Source organism: Pan troglodytes, chromosome 9, assembly GCF_028858775.2.
Source record: "Pan troglodytes isolate AG18354 chromosome 9, NHGRI_mPanTro3-v2.0_pri, whole genome shotgun sequence".
Taxonomy (NCBI): domain Eukaryota; kingdom Metazoa; phylum Chordata; class Mammalia; order Primates; family Hominidae; genus Pan; species Pan troglodytes.
In genome coordinates, this window is record NC_072407.2 from 75284604 (window position 1) to 75312162 (window position 27559).

General features: G+C 46.3%; 1 protein-coding gene across 3 annotated transcripts in view; it reads left to right on the plus strand.

The window, feature by feature from the left end:
* Positions 1 to 13991: 13991 nt before the first annotated feature.
* Positions 13992 to 27559, plus strand: part of P2RY6 (pyrimidinergic receptor P2Y6) — a 33620-nt gene continuing 20052 nt past the window's right edge. Inside the window, exon 1 of one of the 3 annotated variants that reach the window (XM_054661507.2) lies at positions 13992 to 14385. Coding sequence is in view for 1 of the 3 variants with exons in the window: in XM_508629.8 (XP_508629.2) it covers positions 21972 to 22240 (269 nt within the window). In the remaining 2 variants the exon portion in view is untranslated. Of the gene's footprint in view, positions 14386 to 21164; positions 22241 to 27559 lie in introns of those variants that run through there. The other 2 variants (XM_508629.8, XM_009423729.5) reach the window with 2 other exon arrangements.

Genomic DNA, 27559 nt, shown 5'->3' on the forward strand with positions numbered 1-27559 from the left:
TTTTTTATAGAAACAAGGTATCGCTTTGTTGCCCAGGCTGGTCTCGAACTCCTTGACTGCAGTGATCCTCCCGCCTAGGTCTCCCAAAATGTTGGGATTATAGGCATGACCCACCGCACTCAGCATGCTCTCTTTTTGAGAGGGAACATCCACCTTCTCCTGCCCTTGGAAATTGGTGTTCTGGTCCTTGGGCCTTCAGACGGCCTAAATGACACCAACAGCTTTCCTGGTTTTCCAATTTACAGACAGACAGTAGATCATGAGACTTCTCAGATTCCATAATCCTGTGAGCCAGTTCCTAAAGTAAATAAATAAATAAATATGTAATTATTTCCTATACTTCCTTCAAATATAAATATATAATATATATTTTATATTTATATATTTATAAATATAAATATAAATTATAATATAAATATAAATATAAATTATAATATAAAATATAAATATAAATATATGTATTATGTATAATATAATATATATATTTTATATATAATATATTGCATATAATATTGTATTATATATATTATATATAATATATTATATATAATATTGTATTATATATATTATATATATATAATATATATAAAATATATATTAAAAATAATTAGGCCGGGCACGGTGGCTCACGCCTGTAATCCCAGCACTTTGGGAGGCCGAGGCAGGGCGGATCACGAGGTCAGGAGATCGAGACCATCTTGGCTAACACGGTGAAACCCCGTCTCTACTAAAAATACAAAAAATTAGCCGGGCGCGGTGGCAGGCGCCTGTAATCCTAGCTACTCAGGAGGCTGAGGCCGGAGAATGGCGTGAACCCGGAAGGCGGAGCTTGCAGTGAGCCGAGATAGCGCCACTGCAGTCCGGCCTGGGCAAAAGAGCAAGACTCCGTCCAAAAAAAAAAAAAAAATTAAATATTTTGTATTTAAATATTTAAAATATTGAAATATATATTTAAAATAATTAAATATTAAAATAAATATTATATATACTATATATTTTATATATAATATATACTATATATTTTATATATAATATATACTATATATTTTATATATAATATATACTATATATTTTATATATAATATATACTATATATTTTATATATAATATATACTATATATTTTATATATAATATATACTATATATTTTATATATAATATATACTATATATTTTATATATAATATATACTATATATTATATATAATATATACTATATATTATATATAATATATACTATATATTATATATAATATATACTATATATTATATATAATATATACTATATATTTTATATATAAGATATATTATATATTTTATATATAAGATATATTATATATTTTATATATAAGATATAGTATATATTTTATATATAAGATATAGTATATATTTTATATATAAGATATAGTATATATTTTATATATAAGATATAGTATATATTTTATATATAAGATATAGTATATATTTTATATATTATATATTATATATTTTACACATAATCTATATTATATATTTTATACATTATATATTATATATTTTATATATTATATATTTTATATATAATATATATTATATATTTTATATATTATATATATTATATATTTTATATATTATATATTTTATATATAATATATATTATATATTTTATATATTACATATTATATATTTTATATATAATATATATTATATATTTTATATATAATATATATTATATATTTTATATATTATATATTATATATTTTATATATAATTATATATATTATATATTTAATATATAATATATATAATATATTTTATATATAATATATATTATATATTTTACATATAATTATATTATATATTTTACATATAATTATATTATATATTTTATATATAATTATATATATTATATATTTTATATATAATATATATATTATATATTTTATATATAATATATGTTATATATTTTATATATAATATATATTATATATTTTATATTTTATATATAATATATATTATATATTTTATATTTTATATATAATTATATATTATATATTTTATATATAATATATATTATATATTTTATATTTTATATATAATTATATATTATATATTTATATATAATTTATATATTATATATTTTATATATATTATATATTTTATATATAATTATATATATATATAATTGTTTCTGTTTCTCTGGAGAGCCCTAATACAAGATCCCCATTTTTTTTTTTTTTTTGGTGTTTTTTCATTGCAAGATTTTGTTTCTAACTATATTTATTCTTTAGATGGAAGAATGTTCAGTCTCTCTTCAAATAGGGTCTTTTTATCACTTCCCTAATAGGTAATCCTGGTTCATTCCTTGCTTTCTCACCTCCTGAACATCTTGCAGACAGCTTTTACTGTGTTGTTGTTCATACAAGGGACCTAGACACTTTTCATTATAGTTTGGGACCCCTCCGTCTCCTGCTCTTTTCCAAACCCTAGGCATATACCACAAGTCCATAAGTTGCCTGGAGAAAAGCTGGGCGCCAAAGTCTGCTTACCTAAACCCAGAAGTGCCAAGTCCTTTGGAAGGGGTCTCTTTCTTTTCAGTTTTGTTTCTGCAAGAGGCAGCAGGATTTCGATGAAGTGTCTCCCTTCCAGCCTGTGACAGCTCCAGGTGGACCTAAACCACCTCAATCTCGTCCTTTTGTATTATTAACCTTACTGCCTTTGCTTTTGTTCTTCTGGCCTCTCTTGTCCCCTTCTGAGAGTGACAAAACCTAAGAGCATCTGCCTGCCACATCCTCAAGTGGTGACAGGTGGAAGTGTTTCCAACCAAACCAAGCTCCCTGGTGAGGAAGCACATTTGTGGCCCTTTCCATAAGACAGAAAGAAGTCAGGGCTTTTCCCTTTGAGATAAGTGTTACATTCCCTTATTCTAAAACATTGGGAAAAATAATAATAATGAACTGCAATGAACAATTCTGCTGTTTCTTTTTTAATTTAAATTTTTATTTTTAATTGGCAAATAATAATTGTATATACTTATGGGGCACAATGTGATATATTTTTTACGTTGGTTTTTGTTTGTTTGAAACAGGGTCTCACTCTCCCACCCAGGCTGGAGTGCAGTGGCGTGAAGGCTCACTGCAGCCTTGACTTCCTGGGCTCAAGTTATGCTCCTGGCTCAGCCTCCCAAGTAGCTGGGACCACAGGTGCGTGCCATCATGCCTGGATACATATATATATATATACACACACACACACACACATATATATACATATTATATATATATATATTTTTTTTTGTAGGGATGGGGCCTTGCTATGTTGCCCAGGCAGGTCTTGAACCCCTGGGCTCAAGTGATACTCCCACCTTACCCTCACCACAAGATGCTGGGATTTCAGGCTTGAACCACCATGTCTGGCTCAGTGTGGTGTTTTAATATATGTGTACACTGTGGAATGTCTGCTGTTCCTTACATGATAATTTTTAATGAAGTTCATCACTAATCTGTTAGTATTTTTCCAGTCTGCGAATTGCCAGAAGCCCAGTCTGCAAATTGCCAGAAGCCCAAAGTGAGTATCATGTATGTCAGTACAATTAATCATTAGATAATGAAGAGAACACATGGCAGTGCCACCATTTTGGCACCATTAATGCCAAAAGCAGCATGGATGCGGGATGATTGGAGGAGAACTGGATATGTGCCTCTGTTAGGGTGGAGCACAGTTGGTGATACAAGTTATGCACAACGTCATTTAAAATGGCTTCAAATATTCTGAAAAAAACAACATTTAGTTCTTACTGTGAATTTTGTCACTTATTGAAAACCACTGCACATAAAATTGGATGAACAATCCATCTGCATTTTAATTTTACAATGAGGTTAGCATAGAAAAATAAACTGAATATTGACAGTAATAAACTGTATTCCTAGAAAGGCTGTGTGGGCCTACTTAAAGGTTGTCTCACCAATAAAACCATAAGCATCTTTTAGGGCAAAGGTGGTTTCCTATACTTCCTTCAATTCTCCAATGCTTCTCCTCTTCTTAATTTATGAGGCAGGCATATAGGGAATTCAAGAACTATAGGGAGTTCAGTTGAATTAAAATATCTGGTTCTGCCAGGAGATGGAGGTTGCAGTGAGCCGAGATTGTACCACTGCACTCCATCCTGGGTGACAGAGTGAGACTCCATCTCAACAACAACAACAACAACAACAATCTCGTTCTGTTATTTAAAGAAAACACTTCAACAGTTAGAAATGTTGATTGTTTGTGGCAGGCACTGTACTGAGAGTTTTACATACACTATTCCAGTTAAAACTCAAACCACTTGGGAGGACAGAATTACTATCCCCGTTGTACAGGTGACCAGAGCTCTGAGAGGGAAAGGAACTTGGCTTGGCCACACAGCTATCAGTGGAAGAGCCAGAATTCAACCCAGGCCTGTCCCTGCCCAGGGTGTGCTTGAACCCCTGCATTAGCCCAGGGATCTTCCTGGGTGAACTCTGTTCCGCGCTCTCCTTTGTTGCTGTGGTCGGGCTCCCAGATTCCATCCAGGACCAGCTCCTTTACTTACAGATGGGGGGAGCCTTGGGCAAGACCACTGACCTCTCTGAGCCTCAGTTACCCCCTCTGAAAAATTGAAATAATCAACTGTCCCTAATAAGGCTTAAGCAGGTTAATATCTTTTTTTTTTTTTTTTTTTTTTTTTTTTTTGAGGCAGGTTCTCTGTCACCCAGGCTGGATTGTATTGGCACAATCTCGGCTCACTGCAGCCTTAATCTCCCAGGCTCAAGTGATCCTCCCACCTCAGCTTCCTGAGTAGCTGGGACTACAGGCATGTGCCACCATGCCCAGCTAATTTTTGTATTTTTTTTTTTTTGTAGAGATGGGTTTTTGCCATGTTGCCCAGGCTGAAGAAAGTTAATGTCTAAATTTATGCACAACTACTTAGAAAACAGTAAATCCCTATATTAATCTTTGTTGATAAAAACATTCCATTTTTCTCATCATTGGAACCGTGTCACGCCTCAACATTTGGGGCACCTTTACTAAATGTGACATCTTGATTTTTAAAAGTGATCTGTTTCTTTTTAATTTTCAACTAAATAATGTATTCACTTGGTTCAAACAAACAAACAAAAAAAGGTAAACAGTGAAGGATCTCCCTGTTATTGGCCCTAATAAGTAACCCAGTCAGTGGTTGCTTCTTTATGTTTCCAGATAACTATATGCATATACAAATCCTAAAAGTAGTGTTTTTCTTCCTTCATACACAAAAGTTTGCATACTACATACATATTTCTACACCTAGCTTTCTTCTGAAAATTCCTTTTTAAATTTATTTTTATTTTATTCTTTTTTTTTTTTTTTTTTTTGGGATGGAGTCTCCCTCTGTCCCCCAGTCCGGAGTGCAGTGGCACGATCTCTCTCAGGTTCAAGCAATTTTTCTGCCTCAGCCTCCCGTGTAGCTGGGACTACAGGTGTGTGCCACCACACCCAGCTAATTTTTGTTTGTTTGTTTTTTGGTGTTTTTTGGTGTTGTTGTTGTTTTGATTCAGAGTCTCGCTCTTGTCGCCCAGGCTGGAGTGCGGTGGTGCAATCTAGGCTCACCACAACCTCCACTTTCCGAGTTCAAGTGATTCTCCTGCCTCAGCCTCCTGAGTAGCTGAGACTACAGGCGTGTGTCACCATGCCCAGCTAATTTTTGTATAATTTTTAGTGGAGACAAGGTTTCACCATGTTGGCCAGGCTGGTCTTGAACTCCTGACCTTGTGATCCCCCTGCCTTGGCCTCCAAAGTGCTGGGATTACAGGTGTGAGCCATCGCGCCTGGCTATTTTATTCTATTTTGTTAGAGACAGGGTCTCACTATGTTGCCCAGGCTGCTCTTGAACTCCCAGGCTCAAGCGATCCTCCTGCCTTGGCCTCTAAGTGCTGGAATTACAGGCATGAGCCACCATGCCTGGCCGTGAAGTTTTCTTAAAGGTCTTTCTACATAAAAACTCCCCTGTTCTGTTTTAACAACCATGATTTATTTAACCAGTTCCCTATGAATAGACAGGTCATTTCCAATATTTCAGTTTTGATTTGTTGATTTCTTAAAGAGCTGAAATAAATGAAAACACCAACTTTTTCTTCATTATGAACATAGTTTAAACTATTTACTAGACAATAATGTCTGCTTGAATCTCAGATTCAGTAAATCTGTTTTAAAATGGACAGGGATCTCTTGGTACCAAGTGAAAGAATTGCCCCACTCCCAAGGGTTGACTCACATTAACTTGGCTTATTTTATTTTATTTTATTTTATTTTATTTTATTTTATTTTGAAATGGAGTTTTGCTCTTGTTGCCCAGGCTAGAGTGCAATGGTGCAGTCTCAGCTCACTGCAGCCTCCACCTTCTGGTTTCAAGCGATTCTCCAGCCTCAGCCTCCCCAGTAGCTGGGATTACAGGCACCAGTCACCACGCCTGGCTAATTTTTTGTGTGTGTTTTCAGTAGAGACGGGGTTTCGCCATGTTGGCCAAGCTGTTCTTGAACTCCTGGCCTCAGGTGATCCGCCTGCCTCGGCCTCCCAAAGTGCTGGGATTACAGGCGTGAGCCACCGCGCCCGGCCTAACTTGGCTTTTTGTTCCATGTGTTGGTTTCATTACCCTCTCAGTGTCCCTTCAGTCCCAAGGGCAGCAGGCAGTGTCGCAGAGGTCACAGGGCTCCACAGGTAGTGTGAGCAGCAGATTTCTGTGGACTATCACCTCCTCTGACATAGGCACTATGCTCCTTTTAATACCGCCAGAAAGTATGTAAACATTTATAGCCAGGCATGGTGGCTCATGCCTGTAATCCCAGCACCTTGGGAAGCCGAAGCAGGCGGATCACAAGGTCAGGTGTTCAAGACCAGCCTGGCCAACATGGTGAAACCCCGTCTCTACTAAAAATACAAAAAATTAGCCAGGTGTGGTGGAACACTCCTGTAATCCCAGCTACTCAGGAGGCTGAGGCAGGAGAATTGCTTGAATCCAGGAGGCGGAGGTTGCAGTGAGCCAAGATCATGCCATTGCACTCCAGCCTGGGCAACAGAGAAAGACTCCGTTTTGAAAATAAATAAATAAGTAAACAAACAAACATTTGTACCAGGAGCAGCTCTGGTGGGCATGGGTCTGGTAGGAGGGAGCTAAATGGAGTGTCCCATCAGTGTGCTTAGAGGCAAGAGAGGAATCCAGAGCCCTGAGTAAGAGCTGCCAGGGCAGGATTCCTGGCTCATGAATTTGTGAATCAACACTTGGTTGGGCAGCTGGAATGCGGTGGGAATGAGAAAGAGGCAAGTTCCGGGAAGAGGTTCTCCTGTTCAGAACAAGGGCTAGCTGTGGCTGGTGGACTGACAGGGCAAAGGGGAGCCATGTGGGGGCTCCTGGACCTCAGGAAGGAGGCTGGGGTCTTAGGACTATGGCTGGGGCTAAAAGAGCAGCCCCGGCCCTGAGAGGAGGCCACAGGGACACCAAGGCCAGGGGCTGACAGGGGGAGGGGGATATCTCAAAAGTTGCTGGAAATGCCAGATATGGCTCATCCAGTGCCGGATCTTGCTGGGCACCTGCCAGCTGCTAAGGCTTGTGAGGCCATGGCTGAAGCTGGGAGGGAGCGGAACAGGAGGAAGCAAATTAGCTGCCGGACACAGTTTAACCAAGGGCTCCTTAACCTCTCCTGGGGCCAGTGGGGGTGGGGCCTGGCTCCCAGGCCCAGCTCTGAGCCTGTGGCCTCCCTCCTTCTTCCAGGCCCATCTTCCCTTGGCCTGAGTGACACGGCACTGACCTGCTCCTTCTCTTACTGCTCTGGCTGCCCCCTACAGTTCCACTCCTGGGCATCTCTTCCCTCCTTTAACTGATGGCTCCATCTTAAAGAGAGTAGAAGTGACTTCACCCACCCTATGGCCTAGAGGCCCAAACATGAAGCTCCTGGGCAACAGGATTTGGTTTTATTAAAGAGCTGCCAAGTTCCTTTGCCTTGATGTGAGTATGGGGATCAGGCGGCCTGGCTAAGCTGGTCACAGGGAGCATTTCCAGAGGTCAGAGCACAGTCTCCATGGAAACCAGCGCTCTGCATACCCAGGAGGACCCAGGGACAGCGGGAGGACCAGTGAGAAAGGTGGAGTGCTGAGGAGAGGATACTGGGGTGCAGGCAGGGCCATCAGGTTGAAACCCACCCCCACTTCCCCAACTCCTACACAGAGTCCCTCCTCCACCCAGCTGGGAGAACCAGAGCTCAGCCTACAGGGAACAGACAGGGCTCCTTTCATCCTGCAGCAGATGCTGTGCCTCCTACGCCCCTCCTGGGCCTCAGGAAGGGGGCTGGGGGTTCTAGGGCTATGGCTGGGGCTGAAAGAGCAGCCCCGGCCCTGAGAGGACCCACAGGGACACCAAGGCTGGGGGCTGCCTGTGCCACTTAGCACTCTCATCCCCACACCTCTGCAGCTTCTCACTGTGGGACCCTGGGTTTCTGCCCTGGGGTTTCTCTGGCCTTTGGAGCACACTTGGCCAGAAGTGCCAGAAAGTTTGAGGATCAGCCTTTAACCGATGACAGCTGGAGTTGGTGACCAACTGCTCCAGTTTCCTTGCCTTTTGGGTGGGACCTCCCTGTGGCAGGTTCTGCGCAGTCTCCCACGGGTTCCCCACAGGACTGACCCACAGTGATGACCTGCTCGGCAGCCACCATGGCTTTCTTCTTTTCCCTGGATCACCTCTGAAATAAATGATTTGTACTTAAATGTTTGCCTCAGGATCAGCTTCTGGAGGAACCCAAACTGAGAATCCCTTCTGTCTCCCTCACATTCGCATCCAATCTGCCTGATTCTGCTGATTCTACCTCCTTAAAAAGCCCTCAAGGCCAGGTGTGGTGGCTCATGCCTGTAATGCTACCACTCTGGGAAGCCGAGGTGGGAGGATCACTTGAGCCCAGGAGTTCAAGACCAGCCTGGGCAACACGGCAAAAGCCTATCTCTACCAAAAAAATAAAAATAAATAAATAAATAAAAATTAGCCAGGCATGGTGGCATGCATCTGTAGTCCCAGCTACTTCTCGGGAGGCTGAGGTGTGAGGATCACCAGAGCCCGGGAGGCAGAGGTTGCAGTGAGCAGAGATTGTGACACTGCACTCCAGCCTGGGCAACAGAACCAGACCCCCATCTCAAAAGAAAAGTTCTCAAATCCACCTTCTAATCATCTCCCATATATCACCCCTCCTCCATCCCCACTGCCCTGGCCACCTGCCTGGACTACTGGCCCAGCCTCCTCACCAACCCACTGCCTCTGCACATCAGCCAGCATAAGTCAGCTTTCTAAAACACAACTCTGGGCCTCTCCCCAGGTCCCACCCTGCTTAAATCCTACCATGGTTCCCATTGCCCTCAGGATAAACCAAGCTTCCCAGCCTCGCATCGAGACCCTGAAAGGACTGGTCCCTGCCCTCTCTACAGCTCTCTTATGCCACTCCCCTCTTCCACTGGACTGTCCAGTAGGACTGAACTTCTTGAGGTTCTCAGAGTTGGCCATGATCAACCCCACCTCCTGGTTTTCACAAGCTGTCCCCTCTTGTAAACAGGAACATCTTCCTCCTACTTTACCCAAACAATTCTAGTTGTTCTTGAACACAGCCTAAGGCACAACTTGTGCCTTAACCACCCCTGTTCTCCCTGCTCTAGGGCTGGGTGGGCTGGGTGTCCCTCAGAGCTCCTATGTATCTTCATGTCTCTCTGGCCCAATGCCCACCAGGTTCTGGTCTGTTCTCCTCCACACTGGGCATTTCTGAAGGACACTAGCCATGAACAACTCATCTTTTTTCTTCCCCGGGCCTAGGCACATAGCAGGTGTCAGAGAATAAATGAGTGATGATGATGACTTTAAATCTCCAAAGAATTATGCCCTGGAAAAACTCCTTGGCTGGTGGAGGAGAAGTGTGAAGAAAAACAACACCAGGCCAGAGTGATCAGGGTGTTACAAAGGCCAACACTTGGACTTGGGAGCCCAGAGGAGGCCTCAGCCCTGACTGGCAGAGAGGGAGCCAGAGAAGGCTTTGGAGGGGAGGTGGCTCCTCTGTGTGCTGGCCCTGCCCATCCTCTTTGTCTTTGCAGAGTGTGCTAGGGAGCTGGCGAGTCAGGAGGGAAATAGAAAGTAGCATAGATCCCACACAGTCTCACCCCTTCCTTTTCCTCAAAGGTGACCTCTACCCTGGTGGTCATTCTTACACATGCCTTTGTATGATTTCTACATTATTGTATAGAAATATACAATAATTAAAACTTTATGTGCATAGTCTCATACTGTGTGTATCCTATATATTTCTTTTTTGGTCACATTATGCTTGTGTGATTTTAGCCTTCTTGATGTGTGTTGCTCAAGTTTATTTTTTGTCTGCTATATAGTATTCCATTTAAGAACATACAGCCACTTTTACTGTTAGAATATAATTCATTCCTATAATCCCAGCACTTTGGGAGGCCAAGGCAGGTGGATCACGAGGTCAAGAGATCAAGACCATCCTGGCCAACATGGTGAAACCCCATCTCTACTAAAAATACAAAAATTAGCTGGGCACGGTGGCGCGTGCCTGTAGTTCCAGCTACTTGGGAGGCTGAGGCAGGAGAATCGCTTGAATCCAGGAGGCAGAGGTTGCAGTGAGCCGAGATTGTGCCACTGCACTCCAGCCTGGTGACAGAGCGAGACTTTGACAAAAAAAAAAAAAAGAATATAATTTATTTCTGATAACAAATTTGTGAATAGTGAAAGCTTATATTCCCAGAAATTTAAAAAGGGAAAAATGTGTCACCAGCTCATCCTAAGACCCTAATTTTCCCCAAACGCCGTTAGAATTTTTAAAACTATTAACACTCAGCAATGATTTCTGCACAGTATAAAACTACACTATCAAATATGATATCTGTTAGTCACATAAGGCTATTTACATTTAAACGTAAATTAATTTGGAGTTAAAAATTCCATTCCTCCGTTGCCCTAGACACATTTCTACATGTGGCCAGAGGCTACCCTACTGGACAGCAGATATAGGATATTTCCATCATCACCAAAAGTTCTAAAGCATTTAAAATACTGACTACTTCATTATCTAATAATGAATGTGCTGCATTTTCTCACTCACAGAAGCGCTCCCACATATGGTGGGTGAGGATGAGTCTCACATCTCCTACATAAGCCAAGCTTACATCTTTCACTGTCCAGCCCTCCCAATGAGCTTTGTTACATCCACATTTTCTTCTAATAATAAATAGGCTTTTCTAGGTCTTTCAGGCTCAACTACTTTCTTCTCAGGCCTTTCCACTTTCTTAGAAGACAACTATACTTAATAATGAAGGGAAGAGGCTGGCATGGTGGCTAACGCCTGTAATCTCAGCACTTTAGGAGGCTGAAGCGGGTGGATCGCCTGAGGTCAGGAGTTTGAGACTAGCCTGGCCAACATGGTGAAACCCCGTCTCTACTAAAAATACAAAAATTAGCCGACGTGGTGGTGGGCACCTGTAATCCCAGCTACTTGGGAGGCTGAGGCAGGAGAACCACTTCAACCCAGGAGGTGGAGGTTGCAGTGAGCCGAGATCATGCCACTGCACTCCAGCCTGGGCAACAGAGACAGACTCCATCTCAAAAAATAAATAAATAAAAATAAAAAGATACAGTGCTGTGATGTACATCTTTATACATGTGCAGGGGTTTTTCCTGATTATATGCCTTGAAGTGGAATGGTTCAGTTTTAAGCTATGCATTTTCACTTTTCCTAGATATTGACAGATTGTTCTTCAACTTGGTTGTGTTCCCAGCAGTATGTAAAAATTCCTGTCAATTCAAACAAAGTGTGTTTGGTTTCAACCAAATACTTGGTTTCAACGTTTGCTGAATAACCAATTATTGGTTGAAACAAAGCCAATTTTGTTTTAATTGAGCAGAATCAGCAGAATCAGGAGCACTTCTGTATGTGAGAAAACGCAGCACATTCAGTGTTAGATAATGAAGTAGTCAGTGTTTTAAATGCTTTAGAACTTCCTGTGATGACGGAAATATCCTATATCTGCTGTCTAGTAGGGTACCCTCTGGCCACATGTAGAAATGTGTCTAGGGCAATGGAGGAATGGAATTGGTTTCAACCAAACCAATTATCAAACTTTAAAAAGTTTGATAATCAGGTATGCACGAAATGGTATCATTTCATTTGGTTTTAATTTAGATTTCCCCGGTTGATAGTCAGGTTGAACATATTTTCTTATGTGTATTGGCCATAGTTGCTTTCTTTTCTGTGAAATGCCTGTTCATGTCTTTCAATCATTTTTCTGTTAGGTTGTTTAGCTTTTTCCTATTGACGTATAGGAGTTATTTTTATATACTGGATAATAATCCTTTGTTACATGCATTGCAATAATCTCCAGTCTGTAGTCTGTCTTCTTGCTTTTTTCCTTTTTTAGTGTTTTTGTACAAATATAACTTTTTTATTACTCTGAGCTTATTAATATTTTCCTTTACAATTTTCTTTGTTTTTGCTGTTGTTGTTTAAAAAATTGTTCCTTAATCCTGGCAGATAGTGGAAATCCAACATTTGCTGAATAAAAGGAGAATAAGGAGAATGAGTGCCTTCCCCAGGGAGAACGTGCAGAGTGAGCAAGAAAAGGGTGGGACAGAACCCTGGGGAGGACAGAGACAGAGCTACCTAGGGAAGAGTGTGAAGTGGAGGAAGAACAAGGAAGGGAGCTGTACAGCCCACATGGGGAATTTTGAAAGTGTCCGGGGGAGTGACTAAGATGTGTGCATTGCTTCAGAGACATGGAGGTCACTGGATACTTGGCAGGGCCATCTTGTAGTTGCTACAGGAGCTGAGACCGGATAGGTGGGCAGGGCACTGCAGAGAAGAGTCCAAGAATTGTCACCTCTCTCAAGAACATTGACAGTGAAGGGAAGACCTTTCCTGTCTTGGGGCCTCAGTGTACTTTCTGCCTAGGGTTCTCTTCCCCTTACCTTCACCTGGCTAAGTCTAACTCCTTCTCCTGGTTCAGCTTAAATGTCTCTTCCTCTGGGAAGCCTTCCCAGATCTCTCAGTTTAAATTAGATGGCCTCTTTCCCCATGACAGTCTTTCATCCAGTTCTTGACTTTTCCTTCTTAGCAGTTAACACAATATGCAACTATGTATGAAATTTGTGTGACTATTTGTTTGATGTCCGTGTTTCCCACTAGATTACCAACTCCACAAGGCCTGCACTGTCTGGAATGTTGTTCCAGTGCACCCTCAGTGCCTAGCACACAACCTGGCACAGTAATTGTTGAATAAAAAGCCACAATGGGGGCTGAGAAGAGGAGCTGGTTTGTATCTGGGGACAGCAGATCCAGGAGGTTTCAGAGATGAGGGAGTCAGAGGTCCCTGTCCACCAGCCAGATTTTAGGCGATAAAAGGGAAAAAGGGAAGGAGAGTGACAGTTAGGAGGAACACTGACATTGATGAGACACCAACTGTGTACCAGGCACTGTCCTGACACCATCCTGAGCATCACTGCCATCCCCACTCCCATCTTTAGTGTGATGTCCCACTAGCTGAGTGACCCAGAGCAAGCTAATCTCCCTGAGCCTCAGTTTCCTCATCTGTAAAATGGACTGGTAACACCAAGCTCCTGGGATTGTTATGAAGAGGAGGAAGCAGGGTATGGTGTGGAAAGTGTTACAAACCCACGCTTCAGGGGTACTTGGGTTCTGGAGTCAGACCACCTGGCTTCAAATCTCAGGTCTGCCACTTACCAGCTGTGTGACCTTGAACAAGTCACTTCATTTCTGTGCCTCAGTTTCCCTGCCTGTAAAATAGGAGTAATAATACCTCCAGAATTGCTATGAGGATTAAATGAGGTATGCATTAAAACACCTTAGCACAGTGCTTGGCACATAGTAGGTGCTCAAGGAAATAATAATTAAAATTATTCCTCCCTCCTCCCCACTATCCCAGAACTGCAGAATGTCAGAGCTGGAAAGATGGGAGAAATCACCATTTGATACCCAGCCCCCCCACACACACATATCAATACAAAGAGGGAAACTGAGGCCAGGGAAAGGTAAAGTCGTGAAGGATTCTGGACTGGAGTCCACCGGTCCCAGGTCCCAGCCCAGGAGCGGTCCCCAGAGGCCTGCAGCCTCTTCCAGACATCACCTCCCCCTCATCCCACGAGGGCGGGCCGCTGGGCGGGACTCCAGCGGTGCCGAGGCCGCTTGGCCACAGCCCCTCCCTGCCGCTTTGCTCTGGCTCCTCTGGGTTCCAGGGACGCTGGGGCCGGAGCTGCTGCCGCCGTCTACACGGTCCCCTCATTTGACGGGTTCGCCTCCCAGCAGCGCCTGGGCGAGTGACATCTGGGCCGGACCAGCTGGTGCTGCGCGGCGCAGGTAAGGGCGTGCGCGGGCAGGGACAGAGGGGTAAGGGGTGCCGGGGCGCGGGGATACAGGGAGGCCTGCCCACTCCAGGGTCGCGGCCAGTCAGGGCGGGTGCCGGGGGTGAGTCCCTGCATATGTGTGTAGTGTGGGCAATGTGTAAATGATTACTGTGAGCGCGATCTGCACTCCAGCCTGGGCGACAGAGCAAGACTCCGTCTAAAAAAAAAAGAAATTACTGTGAGCAATGGGTTAATGGGTTGTATGCGGTTAGTGTGCGGTATGTGCAAGGTGTGACCCATGGATCACAGTGTGTGTCTGCCTGCAAGAAGTGTGCATTGCAACTCTCTATAGCTCTGAGTGACTGTGCTGGGGTAACACAGGGGTCCACGGTGCATGCACACTCTGTGGCGGGAGCCATGGCAGGGTGGTGCACTGGGTGTGCATTGTGTGAATTGTGAGGTGTGTGTTTTGTGTGGCACATCCGTGGCCCCTGTGGTGTGTTGAACTGGGTGTGCGTTGTGTGAATTGTGAGGTGTGTGTTTTGTGTGGCACATCCGTGGCCCCTGTGGTGTGTTGAGCTGGGTGATGGAAGGTGGGGCACATTTGTGCAGGGGTGACACTGACAGAATGTTTTCCGTGGTGGCTCTGCCTTTTCCACCAGTGCCCGGAAGGGCTTGGGAGAGTGAAAGCTCACCCGGATCTGGGTGGAGAAAGTATGACAGGTCCCAGGCTCACCCTCTCACACATACAAACACATGCACACACAAGAGAAGCTGCTCCGAAATCTTATTTTTTTATCTTCCAAAATTCCTGTGGATTTTGCATTCTTCTATAATATTTCTGCATATAAAAACACTGTTCTGATAAATTACCATCCAATGAGTTGGCTCAAGTCTTGGAGGTAAGCTGGGTTTATCTTGTGGTGGGAATCCCCTGCCTGTCTCCCAAACTGAGATGTAAGAACTTGGACTCAGCAGGAGTGAGGCGGTGATGTTGGGTATGTGGTGTGTGCTGCAGGGCAGGGTGGGGGGGAGTTGTTTGGGTCACTCCTGGGACAGGGGCAGGAGAGCTGGGCTTCTGAGGAGGAACCCTGACCATCAGTTAATTTCTTGCCTCTTCTCCACTGCCTGGGCAGGAAGGGGCTGCAGGACCCTGGGGACCACGAAGAAGGGGGTTCCCCTAGCAGGCTGCCTCCTGAGACAGTTAGGTGTTTGTGTCATCCAAGCTTGGTTCAAATTTGATTTAAGCAAATGCAGAAATATTAAAGAGGCTTCAAAAGGGCTCTGGCACTTTATCTGCAGAACTTTGGGCAAAACCTCACTGAGTCTCAGTTTCTTCCTTTGTAAAATGTAGATGTGGATAGTATTTGCCTCATAGGTTATTTTTAGGACTGACTGAGTGCCTGGATATTAAGTGGCTGGCACAATCTCTGATACATAGAAATCCTAACATCTGGTGACAAAACTATGATGATAGTAATGGCGACCCCCACACAACTGGGTCCCTGCCCACCCCAGGAACTCTCAGTTTTCACAGAGCCAGTGATTCCAATAAGCTGTGTGGGTAGGAATCAGAGAGTCCCTATTTGAGTATCTCTGAGGGATCCTTTCCCATTCCCAGACCGAATCCTTGTTGAATTCTCAGTGACCACCTGCTTCCTGGGAAGATGCAGTCTGGGAGAGGACAATGCAGGTCTCTGTCAAAGCCTGGGATGGAGCGTGGGAGAGAGGTTGGGGGAGAAATGCAGGGGCAGCCATGGGCTTGGATGGAGGCTTCTCAGTCCTGACAAACCCTGGAGGAACCGAAAAATGCTGGCCCTGTGTATGTGTGTGTTTGGGAACTGGCAGGGGCAGGAGCCTGGGTTGCCCTCTGCCTGGAATGAGGAAAGTCCAGTACAGGATCAGGAATATTAGTCCCTGGACCAAGACAGGCCCTGAGAGCTGCAAGGGAGGCTGTGAGGTCAGCATTGAGCTGCAAGCAGAAATGGACCAGGAGGCTCCCCGCAGGCTGAGCCTTGTTTCTGGGGCTAAAACTTCTGCATTGGCAGAGCAAGTGCCCCTGTTCCTGTTGACTTCATTGAGTCAGTTTAGAGGAGTTGCCCGGACGCCTTGGAGGACAAGGGGACATAAAAGGCAGTGTTGGGAGCTGTGGAAACATCTGGGGAGGGAACCTAAATATATCTCATGGTGACGGGGTGCCATGATGGGCCAGTGCAACCTCGGGCACCACAGAGGCAAGCCACTGTCCCCACTGTCCCTAACAGGGAGTACTGCTGCCCCAGAGGCCCTGAGAGCTTCTCTGGAAGGTCTGGACAGAGCCCTCCTGGGGAGAAGGAGGCCTGGCCCAGCCCTGACTTGCTGAGTGATAAGGCCAGCTCTCTTCTTAGCTGTCAGGGAGGTGGGACCAAGTGATGCTGTCGTCACTTCTGGCCCTGATTTCCTTTAATCCCCAATTCTGGCTATAATTGTTTATAATTCCACACCCCTAGCCCTAAGAGTCTATAATTACTCAAACATTCTAGAAGTCTACAATTCAAACTCCAACTTTCTACACTCCAAAGCTGTAACATTCCCCAATTCTGGCTCCAATGTTGGAGGATTCTGGCCCTGGCTTTGGCAGTCTGACTCTTGTAAACTTATAAACTCCCAAGGAAGAGGTTACTTCAGCAGAATCATGTGAGAAGCCCCAGAAAAGGTCTCCTCCCTGCCTAAGCCAGCCTGGAGTAGAGGCAGGTGCCTGGTAAAATGGCCATATGCTCTCTGGGGTGGATGACAGTGAACCCAGAGGCCCCTCCTCATCAGAGCAGCAGAGTTGCTGGGAGTACCTCACAGCTCTCAGGGGACAGTGGCCCTAGAGCAGAGAAAGGTTCAGATCTTGGATTGTAGGCACCCCTCAGGATGAGGGAATTGTGGAGTCACTGGGCACCTTGCAAGGCCATCAAAAGGAAGGAGAGAGAGAACAAGAAATGGGGCTGAAGAGACCTCAAAGGCAAACCTCATTCTCTCTGAGAGACCTCAGGTTGTAGAAAAGACTCCTGTGGAGCCAGCAGGAGCAGCATCGTTGATGCACAGCCATGTCTGAACTCAGCATAGGCTGGGGGGTGGAGAGCTCCAAAATTCACAGTGATTAGCTTAAAACCTTGCCTTGAGCTGGCGACAAGCAGGACTGGTAGCTGACTGAGCAAGCTGGGGACAATCCTCCCATAGAAACCTTTGCCTACTTTCTGTGAGTATTCTGACCAGGACTTACGTGGGATGGCTGAAGAGGGTGAGCCAGACAAACCATCTGTGTTCTTGGGGAAACCTGTTAGCTTCTCTGGGAGGGGCAAAGGAAGGGCTTGGGCATCCAAGGACTCAGCTCTTCCTCTCCCATCTCTTTCCTGGTTATGAAAGCTCTTCACATGCAACTTGCTGCTGAGCTAAGCTAGAGCACTATGTAAGCTGGCTGGAAGTGGGTCCATGCATGTGATGGTGCCTGCGTGCCTGCCGTGGGTGGTGTGTTCCCAAGTGTGGCAGGTGCCAGGGCACGTGTGCATATGTATGTGTGAACCTGTGTGAGTTATGTGGAGCTATTTCCGGGGCTGGGTGTGCTGTGCATGCACCAGTGCAGAATTGCACCCACGGGCATGTGCTCCTTACAACTCTGTTAGGTCTCTGTGGCCTCTCTGTGGTTTCCTATGATGGATGGCAAACAGCAGACCCCAGACTCTGGACAGTATGAGGGGCTCAGGCTGCAGAGAGGGAAAACCTCTGTGGCTCAGCAAGAAGGCCTAGCCCTGGCCAGACATGGTGGCTCACGTTTGTGATCCCAAAACTTTGGGAGGCTGAGGGAGGAGGATCGATTGAGACCAGGAGTTCGATACCAGCCTGTGCAAACTAGAAAGGCCCTGTCTCTACAAAAAAAATACAAATTTAGCCAGGCGTAGTAGCTTATGCCTGTAGTGCCAACTACTTGGGAGGCTGAGGAGGATCATTTGAGCCCAGGAGGTCAAGGCTGTAGTGAGCTGTGTGTTTGCACCACTGCACTCCAGTCTGGGTGACACAGTGAGACCCTGTCTGGAAAAAAAAAGATGTCCAGTCTCCTCCTGTCCAAGGAGACCACCAACCATGCTTCCTGCAAGCTTGAAGTGGGCCAACTCTTTTTAGGATCTGATCTGAATCCCAGAGGGACCACATCTCCTCCCACGGACCAGGGCTAGGAAGCCTCCTGTTTCAGTCAAGAGGGCTGAAGGTGGTGTTTTCCCTCCTGACTCCTGGGAGCAGCAAGGGGCCAATGGGCGGTGGCCAGGGATGTGCACGAGACCATTCCTGCCTGCCAGGGGCCTCATTACAGGCTACAGAGACCCTTCTCAGCCCTTGACTCATGTGGATCAGAACAGCTCCATTCCACAGCTGAGAAAACCAAGGTTCAGGAAGGGGTGAGACCCACCCAAGGGAGTAGCCAGTACTGAACTGTGAGCCCAGCCCAGAGCCAGGAAGGAAGACACTAGGACTGAGCTAGCAGTGGCTGCCTGGCGGCAGGGCCTCGGGGGTAGGACGCGAAGGTCAGCCTGGCCAGCTAGTGGTGAGCATCACCCAGCAAGGGCATGTGGGGTGTAAACTGTAAAGCACCTGATTTATTGTAAAGGACCCAGGGGCTTCCTGCTGGTGACTGAGTGCAGGAGGGTGGCTGTGGAGGGGTCAGTGCCCACAGGCAACGTAGGGTCTAAGGGGCTTCAACCTTGGGCACTCCTCCCCTCCCCGTGAGGAGCCTACACCCTGGGCTGAGCTGGGAGAGCCTGCGCCTGAAAGTTAGCCCCTAAGGCTTCCTCCTCATCTTATGTAACTGCTTTTATTCCTGGGGAAAATCAAGAGCCTGGGAACCCCACAAATCTCCCGTGGCATCTGGGACAGTTTGAGATTATGATAAGGATTTCGGAGCCTGGGAAAATAAGGCCTGTGGACTAGGGGTTTGCGGGGCTCCCCAGGAGCAGCATGTGTGTGGAGCACATGCAGAGGCCCGGGTCTGGGCAAACAGGTATGTGAACAGGTGTACACACTCCAGAGCCACTCACAGAAACACACACACACATACTTAGGCACAATTCCAAACACCTGTGCCTTGTGAATGCATGCGCATCTTCCAGCACAGGTACACATGGCTGACAAGCCCCCAGGCAGACACTGTGCAACCAGCATTCATGTCCTCCCCCAGCCTGGGGGCCTGACTGGGGTTGGTGGCTCTCAAGGCTACCTCAGGGCTATGCCTCTGCCTCCCCGAACAAGCTTTCCCAGGCCTCCCAGCCTTGTCTCTTTCCCGTCTCTCCCCCGACACCTTCTTACCACAAGGACAGAGGAGGGGCCCTTCCTGTCAGCTGGCTGGGAGCAGAGGTGGCTTTGTCTTTTCGGAAGAACTGGTTCTGTGGAATTTGTGCTTATTTCCCATCAAGGATCAAGGACCTGCTCTGGGGCTACCTCAGGGCCCCACAGGATGAGGGGCTGGTTTTCAGACGAGTTTTCTGCTTGCCTGCCATCTGGATAGTGTCTAAAAATTTGCAAACTGCCTTCTTGTCAGTGTCTTGCTCATTCTTCATGACACTCCTGATATGTAAGTGCCTTCACTTCCTCTATTTGGCAGATGAGGGAGCTGAGGCCAGAGAGGGATGGGACTGCCTGAGGTCACACAGCAAGCTGAGGCAGGGTTGACCAAAACTCTCATGAGCTGGGGTTGCAAGGAAAATGCCTTCAGCTTCCTGGGGCTTGGGGTAGGAGAATTTGGCTGTCAGAGCCTAGAGGGTGGGGCAGGCTGGCACTACCAGGTGGGCCTGCCACAGAAACACCTCACACTCCTTTACCAGGAGCTGACGGGGGGCACAGCCAGCCCCTCACAGGCCAGCACTGTGCTGGGAGGCTCACCCCTGAACCTATCTTTGTGGACATGCCAAGAGAGGCCAGGAGAGGGAGCTCTGCCTTGCTATGTGACCCAGGCAAGTCCCGACCCTCTCTGGGTCCAGCGCTCTCTCGCCTACTGGGATATTGGGATTGGGGATTGGTTGAGGGATGTGTTCCCTCTCTGGACCACAGAGGAAGCAGAGAGCTTCCCCAGGGCTGGGAGTGGGGCACAAGCTCGGGATGCTCCCTGCCAAAGCGTTGGTGGCCCTGAGTTGCTGCCTGTGCCCAGGGAGTCCCAGTCTTCGCACTAGCCTGCTGCTGAGATCCACTGAGGCAGAGCCTGGCACAGAGTGGGGGCTTGGGGCCTGGGGGAGGGTCTCCTCCAGGCTAGGTGGCTGGGAGAGGGTGATCTGGCAAATCTAGATGGGGCCTGTCCACCTGTCCGAGGCTGCAGCCCCCTAGCTCTCCGCCCCTTACCCTCCTTTATGTTTCTATATCGCTGCTCTTATCACTATCTGGCCTGCTATATATTTACTCATTAACCAAAAGAAACTAATCTCCCCTGCTAGACTACAGGTGTCTCAAGGGCAGGACTTTGTTTTTTGACCTCAAGTGCCTTGAACATTACTCGAACAGAGTAGGTGGCCAATAAGTACCTGTAAGAAAGAAGAGGAGGAGGAGGAAGCAGGAGAGTCATCTTACAGACGGGGAGGGCCCACCATGGCCCAGGTAGAGCCGCCCTGGCTGCCTTCTCCTCATCAAGCCCAAGCTCAAGGATGGATTGGCGCTGGGGAGGGGAGGGTTGCCTGGGGTCAGCCTTTCCCCCCCGGCATCACCCTCCATCTTCGGTGCTGTAGCAGGACGAGCCGCCGACAAAACCCTTCAGACACCGAGATAGTGAAGGGAGTGGCTTTAATCAGCTGGGAGCATCGGCAGGCTAGCATCTTAAAATCTGAGCTCGTCAGGTGCTCAACTTCTGTCCCTTTTAAGGGCTCACAGCTCTAAGGGGGTCCACGTGAGAGGGTCGTGATCAACTGAACAAGCCAGGGGGTACATGATAGGGACTGCGAGCACCGGTGGTCAGAGTGAAACAGAACAGAATGGGAGGTTTCACAATGTCCTTCCATACAATGTCTGGAATCTATAGATAACAACAGCTGCTAGGTCAGGGGTCGAATTTTAACTACCAGGCTTAGGTCAGGCAGGCCCAGGCCTGGTTTCGGGTCTGGTTCCTTGGTTTCGGGTCTGGTTTTTAGGCGCCGGGCTACCTGCCTTTAGTTTCGCTTCTCTTTCCTTTTCCGAGTATAAAACAGTATGAGAGGGTCTCTCTCCTCCCTCAGTGCCATCCTCATCCCTGGGTGGGAGTTGTCTGGATCCATAGGGTTGGAGCCACAGATAACAGAGCCATTAATCTCGGGGTCTCAGCCTCTCTTAACGGACCTTCCAGGCACTGCTGAGAAAACCAGGTTAATGGTTTCCTGCGGCAGCAATGAGCAGAAGCAGGGCCATCTCCAGACTCCAGAGAAGCCAGGAGAGGGCTGGGGTGAGAATGGGGAGGAGGATAAAAAACAGCCACCCAATGCGTGCCTTCCCTGTGCCAGGCCCTTGTCCTGAAATGTTATCTCACTCCATCCTCCCAACAGTCCCTTGGGCTAAATTGGTGATGCTGCTTGTTTGAGTGAGCAAACAGAGGGTGAATGAAGTGACTTGCGGGCAGCTGGGTAGAGGATGAGTCAGCATTGGTGTAAAGGACTTGAGCTTCAGGGTTCTCGGGATTCGAGTCCTGGCCCTGCTGCTTGCCAGCTCTGTGCTGTGGCAAGTTACTTCCTCTCCCCAGGTCTCTCGGTTTCCTCATCTGCTGCCTCTCTAGACTTCTGCCAGAACATTGCACGCGACAGTTTCAGGCACAGAACTGACTGGCAGCAGGGGCTGTTCCACGAGTGGGAATTTGCTCCAGCACTTCACGGACTGCAAGCGGGGCACTTGCTAACTCTTGGGTGAGTTTTCTGGGTCCATGCCTGGAAGGGCTTGCGCCCCTCAGCTCCCCTAGGAGCTTCCTGAGTAACTGCAGTCCACTTGCAGCCACCGAGGCTCATCACAGGCAAGAGTGGCAGTAGGGCAGGCACTGGGGTCCTCCTCCTTCCTCTGCCTGGCTATGCCTGGAGCCTGCAGACTGCACAGCGTGGAGGGATGAGGCACCGCAGGACGGGGTCAGTGGGGGCGGGGAGGAGATGGACACATTGGTGCTGCGCTGTGCCTTGCTGGAGAAGTGGAATAGCTCAGTCAGGATTCGGAGCCACAAAGGTCTTGGTTGGAGTGCAAATGGCTGGCAAGGGCACTTTTCCTCTCTGGGCCTCAATTTCTTACTCTCTAAAATGGGGGCAACCGTGGTCTCTCCCTGCGTATGTGAACACTGCTAAGTGTAGTATCTGGAGAGGGGTCCTCACGGAGGAGGCTGGGCCCTGCCCTCAGAGCTCCCCAGGAACTTTGGTTGAGGGAATGAGTAGGAAGGATTAGTGATCAAATAATTGTCCACAGAGGAGGCCCTTGGGAAGCCTCTCACCTCTGCCATTCCAGCTAAATCTTAAGACAGCCTGGAGCTGGCTCCATGAGAGTGGTTTGGAAAAAAAAAAAAAAAAGTCTGAATCCAGGTGTGACTTGTTAAGGGTGAAGGGGCCTATCTGGGAGAGCTGGATTAAAACTTTTCCAGAGTTTCTATTGCCATTCAGCTCTGCTGACACCGACACAGAGAAAACAGGCAGCCCAGCCCATGCGTTCAGCCCCGGCCTCTTGAAGATATTTGGGACTCTCATCTCTTGCCAGCTCTAGAATGGGTCATATTCAGGGAAACTCTCCACCCCTCAGTATCAATGAGATGAAAAATGAGAAGGCCCTTTGCAAACTATAAAGTGTTGTGCCCCAGAAGGTGCAGCTGTGTGTGTGCCAAGCCCCTGGGTGTGTACGTGAGAGTGAGAATGCCCAGCTTCCAGTGTATGTGTGTGTGTATGACTGGCTGGGTGGGTGGAACTCTACACTCCCCTCGACTCCCTGTGTGGCTGGGACTCTTCTAAAATTCTTACAATCTTTTTTTGCATTTCCTCACTGTTTGTCAGTTTATCAGAAAGGGAGGGGGCCATGGTCCAGAAACCTGGCAATTGTTTCTGAGCCTGCCGACTCTTCTCTCCTGCCCTTGCCTTATCCTGTGGCTGTCTCTGGAGACCTGACTGCCGGGAGCTCCCAGCATGGCCTGTTCTGCCAGAAGCTTGCCTGGCTTCTCTGTGCAGCCCATCCACCACCTGTTTTTCCATCTGTGGCTATGCACTGGCTGTTTTCACACCACTGTCCCACTGACACTTTTTATTTTGGGATTTTTATTTTTTTTAAGATAGAGTCTTGCTCTGTCACCCAGGTTGGAGTACAGTGGCACTGTCATTGCTTACTGTAACCTTGAACTCCTGGGCTTAAGCAATCCTCCTGCCTCAACCTAAAAGTAGCTGGGACTACAGGCATGTATCACAATGTTCAACTAATTTTTAAAAATATTTTGTAGAGATGGGGTTTTGCTATGTTGCCCAGGCTGGTCTCAAACTGCTGGCCTCAAGTGCCACTGACTCTTTATAACATCCCAATGCCCTCCAGAGATGGTATTTACTGTTCCCATTTTACAGGAGAAGAAATGGAGGCTTGTTGAAGGGAAATGGCTCTCCCAGAGTTATCCAACCAACTAGCGGCAGTGCTAGGGTTTCAATTCTTACCTAACTCCAAAAACTTTATTAACTGTTGTGGCTTACTTAGTAGGTGTGTGTTGGCTCTTTGGCTGAATGAATAAATAAATGAAATAACATGAATAAATCATTCCGTCAAAATTGAGCTGAAAGAGAAAGTTAAGCAATAATAGCAAGGTCTGTCATTGACTGAGCAACTACAATGTGTCAAGTGTTTTACACAAAAATGAAAGCATCAGGAGGCTGAGGCAGGAGAATCATTTGAACCCAGGAGGCGGAGGTTGCAGTGAGCTGAGATCATACCACTGCACTCCAGCCTGGGTGACAAGAGCGAGACTGTCTCAAAAAAAAAAAAAAAAAAAAAAAAAAGAAAGAAAGAAAAGAAAAAGAAAAAGAAAGCAGTCAGAATTATTGTTATTCCTATTTTGCAGCAGAGGAAGCTAAGGCTCAGAGAAATTAAAGGATCCTGTCCAATGTGGGAGCTGGGACTATAATTTGTCAGTGTCCAGGCCCCAGAGCTCTGAACCTAGCTTTCCTAGTTCCTTAGTGTTAGAGTGAGTCAGCAGAACCTGGCAACAGGTGCCCATTACAGCAGAGGACCCGGGGCCTGTCAAGACTCTCAGGAAGCTGGGTGCAACAGCCCACCCTGCCCCCTCCTGCCTTGGGACCATTTCCCCATTTGTCTCTGAAATAGGTTTCTATTTCAGGCTGGGGTGGGGATCCGGCAGCCCAGGCTCTGGCTCTCCCTCTGTGACTGTTGGCTTGTCCAGTTAGGGCCAATGCCCCGGCATGGGGTGATATATTGCTGCTTCCCCTGTCCCAGGGCTGGCCCTGTCATTAATAGCTCCATGGGAGGGCAGGGTCTGAGCAAGACGCAGTCATTTGGTCTACGGAGATGGCGTAGGCTAGGTCAGTGGCTTCTGTGCCCAGCCCTGTGTGGATTCCAGGGACCCAGGGGCTAGTGGGTCCAGCTCTCCCCTTAGGAACTCAGGGGCTGGGTACTGAGCTCCAGGAAGATGAACTCTGCAGTAGCTGAGACAGAGCCTGGCATCCTAACTCCCAGGGCAGTGCCGGTTTCAATGGCCTGGGACAGAGTGGTGGCTGTCCTGTGGTACCAGGAGGCAGATCTCAACTCAGAGTGAGGGATAACCTTGTTTCTATCATGCCAGAGGGATGGGAACCAGCCTTTCAAATCAGCCCACAGTTCCTGAGTGTCCTATCCCTTCTATTGAGGGACAGGGGCACGACAGGGACAGACCTGCACAGGAGAAGGAGAGCCCATTGTCTGAGGGAGGAGAAATTCCCTCAGGCAGCGGCTAATCTGATGGTTGAGGCAAGAGTCAGACTTGGAAGTGCCAGAACCTGTCCTGCAGATTCACTAGTACTTGACAGCGTGGTGCAGTCTCATTCCTCATGCCTTCGCATTGTGGCCCGCCACGCTCCTGAGGAGGACACACCTCCATAGCATGGAGGAGAAACAGAGGCACAGAGAGGCTAATGTTTGGCACAGAAATGCCTCTGTTGTAAGAAGTTGCTGGAGTAAAGCAGGTTATAGATTAAAAGCTAAACAGTCCCCAGCCTAGGTATCCTCCCAGGCTGGAAATCTCCCCTTCTGACTCTTGGATTCATTGGTGAGATTCATGGAGGACTTGCTTTGTGCCAGGCCCACTCAGGGGATTTATTATAGATTTATCTTATAATAACAGCAACACCAAGAGCGGTTAATACTATAACTCACATAGAATAAGTGGGGAAACTGAGACTCAGAGAGTTAAATAACTTGCTTGAGGTCATATAACTAGTAGATGCAGAGGGGATCAAACCTAGGACTATCTGTCCCTGAAACTCATGACTCTCCCACTCCATGGGGTACTTGTTCCACAAGATGTCAGGCCTCAGAGCATACCATTAAATGGTAAAATATGAATGACAACATAAGAAAAGGAGCAATTAGGGAAACGCAAATCAAAACCACAATATGATACCACTTTACACCCATTAAAATGGCTACAATGAAAAAGACAGACAATAACAAGTGTTGCCGAGGATGTGAAGAAATTGGAATTCTCATACACTGCTAGTGAGAATGAAAAAGTATATAGCCATTTTGGAGTGCAGTTAGGCAGCACCTCAAAAGTTTAAACATAGAGTTACCATATGACCCCCTGGTTCCATTCCAAGGTGTATACGCAAGGAAATTTAAAACACAAAAACTTCTACGTAAATGTTCACAACAGCATTATTCATAATGGCCAAAAAGTGGGAATAACCCAAAATGCCATCAGTGGATGAACAGATAAACAATTATGTGGCCTATCCATATAATGGAATATTATTCAGCCATAAAAATGAAATTTTTATTTATGCTACAACATGGATGAACCTTGAAGACACGCTAAGTAAAATAAGTCAGACACAAAATGATACATATTGTATGATTCAATTTGCATAAAATGTCCAGAACAGGCAAATTCATAAATACAAAAAGGAGATTCGTAGTTTCCAGGAGGATGGGGATAAAAGGAATGGGGAGTAACTGCTATTGGGTACAGGATTTCTTTCTATGGTTATTAAAATGTTCTGAAATTGGATAGTGACGATGGTTGCACAATCTTGTGAATATGCTAAAAACCTCTGAATTGTCCATTTTGAAAGGCTGAATTTTATGGTATGTGAATTATATCTTAATTTTGTTTAAATCCGGGAGCAGGAATATAGAAACTACATAGAAGGTTGAGATGAATGTTGGTCCTCAGGTAGGTGAAAGGGAAACTTCACTGTGAGTTTCCTGGCAGCTGGAGTGAAAAGGGAGAAGCAGCCTCCAAAATGAGGAAACCAACTCTTCAGGGGCTTAGGTCCAGGGCAAGATTCCTATAAACCCAAGTTGGCCAACTGCATCACTGCATCATAATGTCAGAAATACAGATTTTTTTTTTTTGAGACACAGTTTCACTCTGTCGCCCAGGCTGAAGTGCAGTGGCACAATCTCAGCTCACTGCAACCTCTGCCTCCCAGGTTCAAGCGATTCTCCTGCCTCAGCCTCCCAAGTAGCTGGGATTACAGACGTGCCCCACCACACCTGGCTAATTTTTGTATTTTTGGTAGAGACAGAGTTTCACCATGTTGGCCAGGCCAGTCTCAAACTCCTGACCTCAAGTGATCCACCCACCTCTGCCTCCCAAAGTGCTGGGATTACAGGCATGAGCTACTGGGCCCAGCTAGAAATACAGATTTTTTTTTTCTCCCACCTGAGATTCCGATGCAAAAAGTATGAAGAAAGTGGGAAGGGCCTGTAATTTGACCACACTTCCAAGCCAATGAGTTGGCCTGCTACAGTTTCATAGATGCTGGCAGAAGACGCAAGACTTCTGGTTAAAGATAAAGAACTTTGTTCCTCACAATAGGATTAGCCCAAATATCAGCATTTGTCCCAATTCCTGCAGGACAATGCAAAGGGGGCCAGGTAATACCTTCACATGCAATGGCTTGCATGACAAGGTAAGGAACCTGGAGCTTAGGCAATCCGCATCTTTTATAAGGGGCAGCAAACCTACCTGAACTTTGCCCCAGAGGAAGACATCATATTTGTTA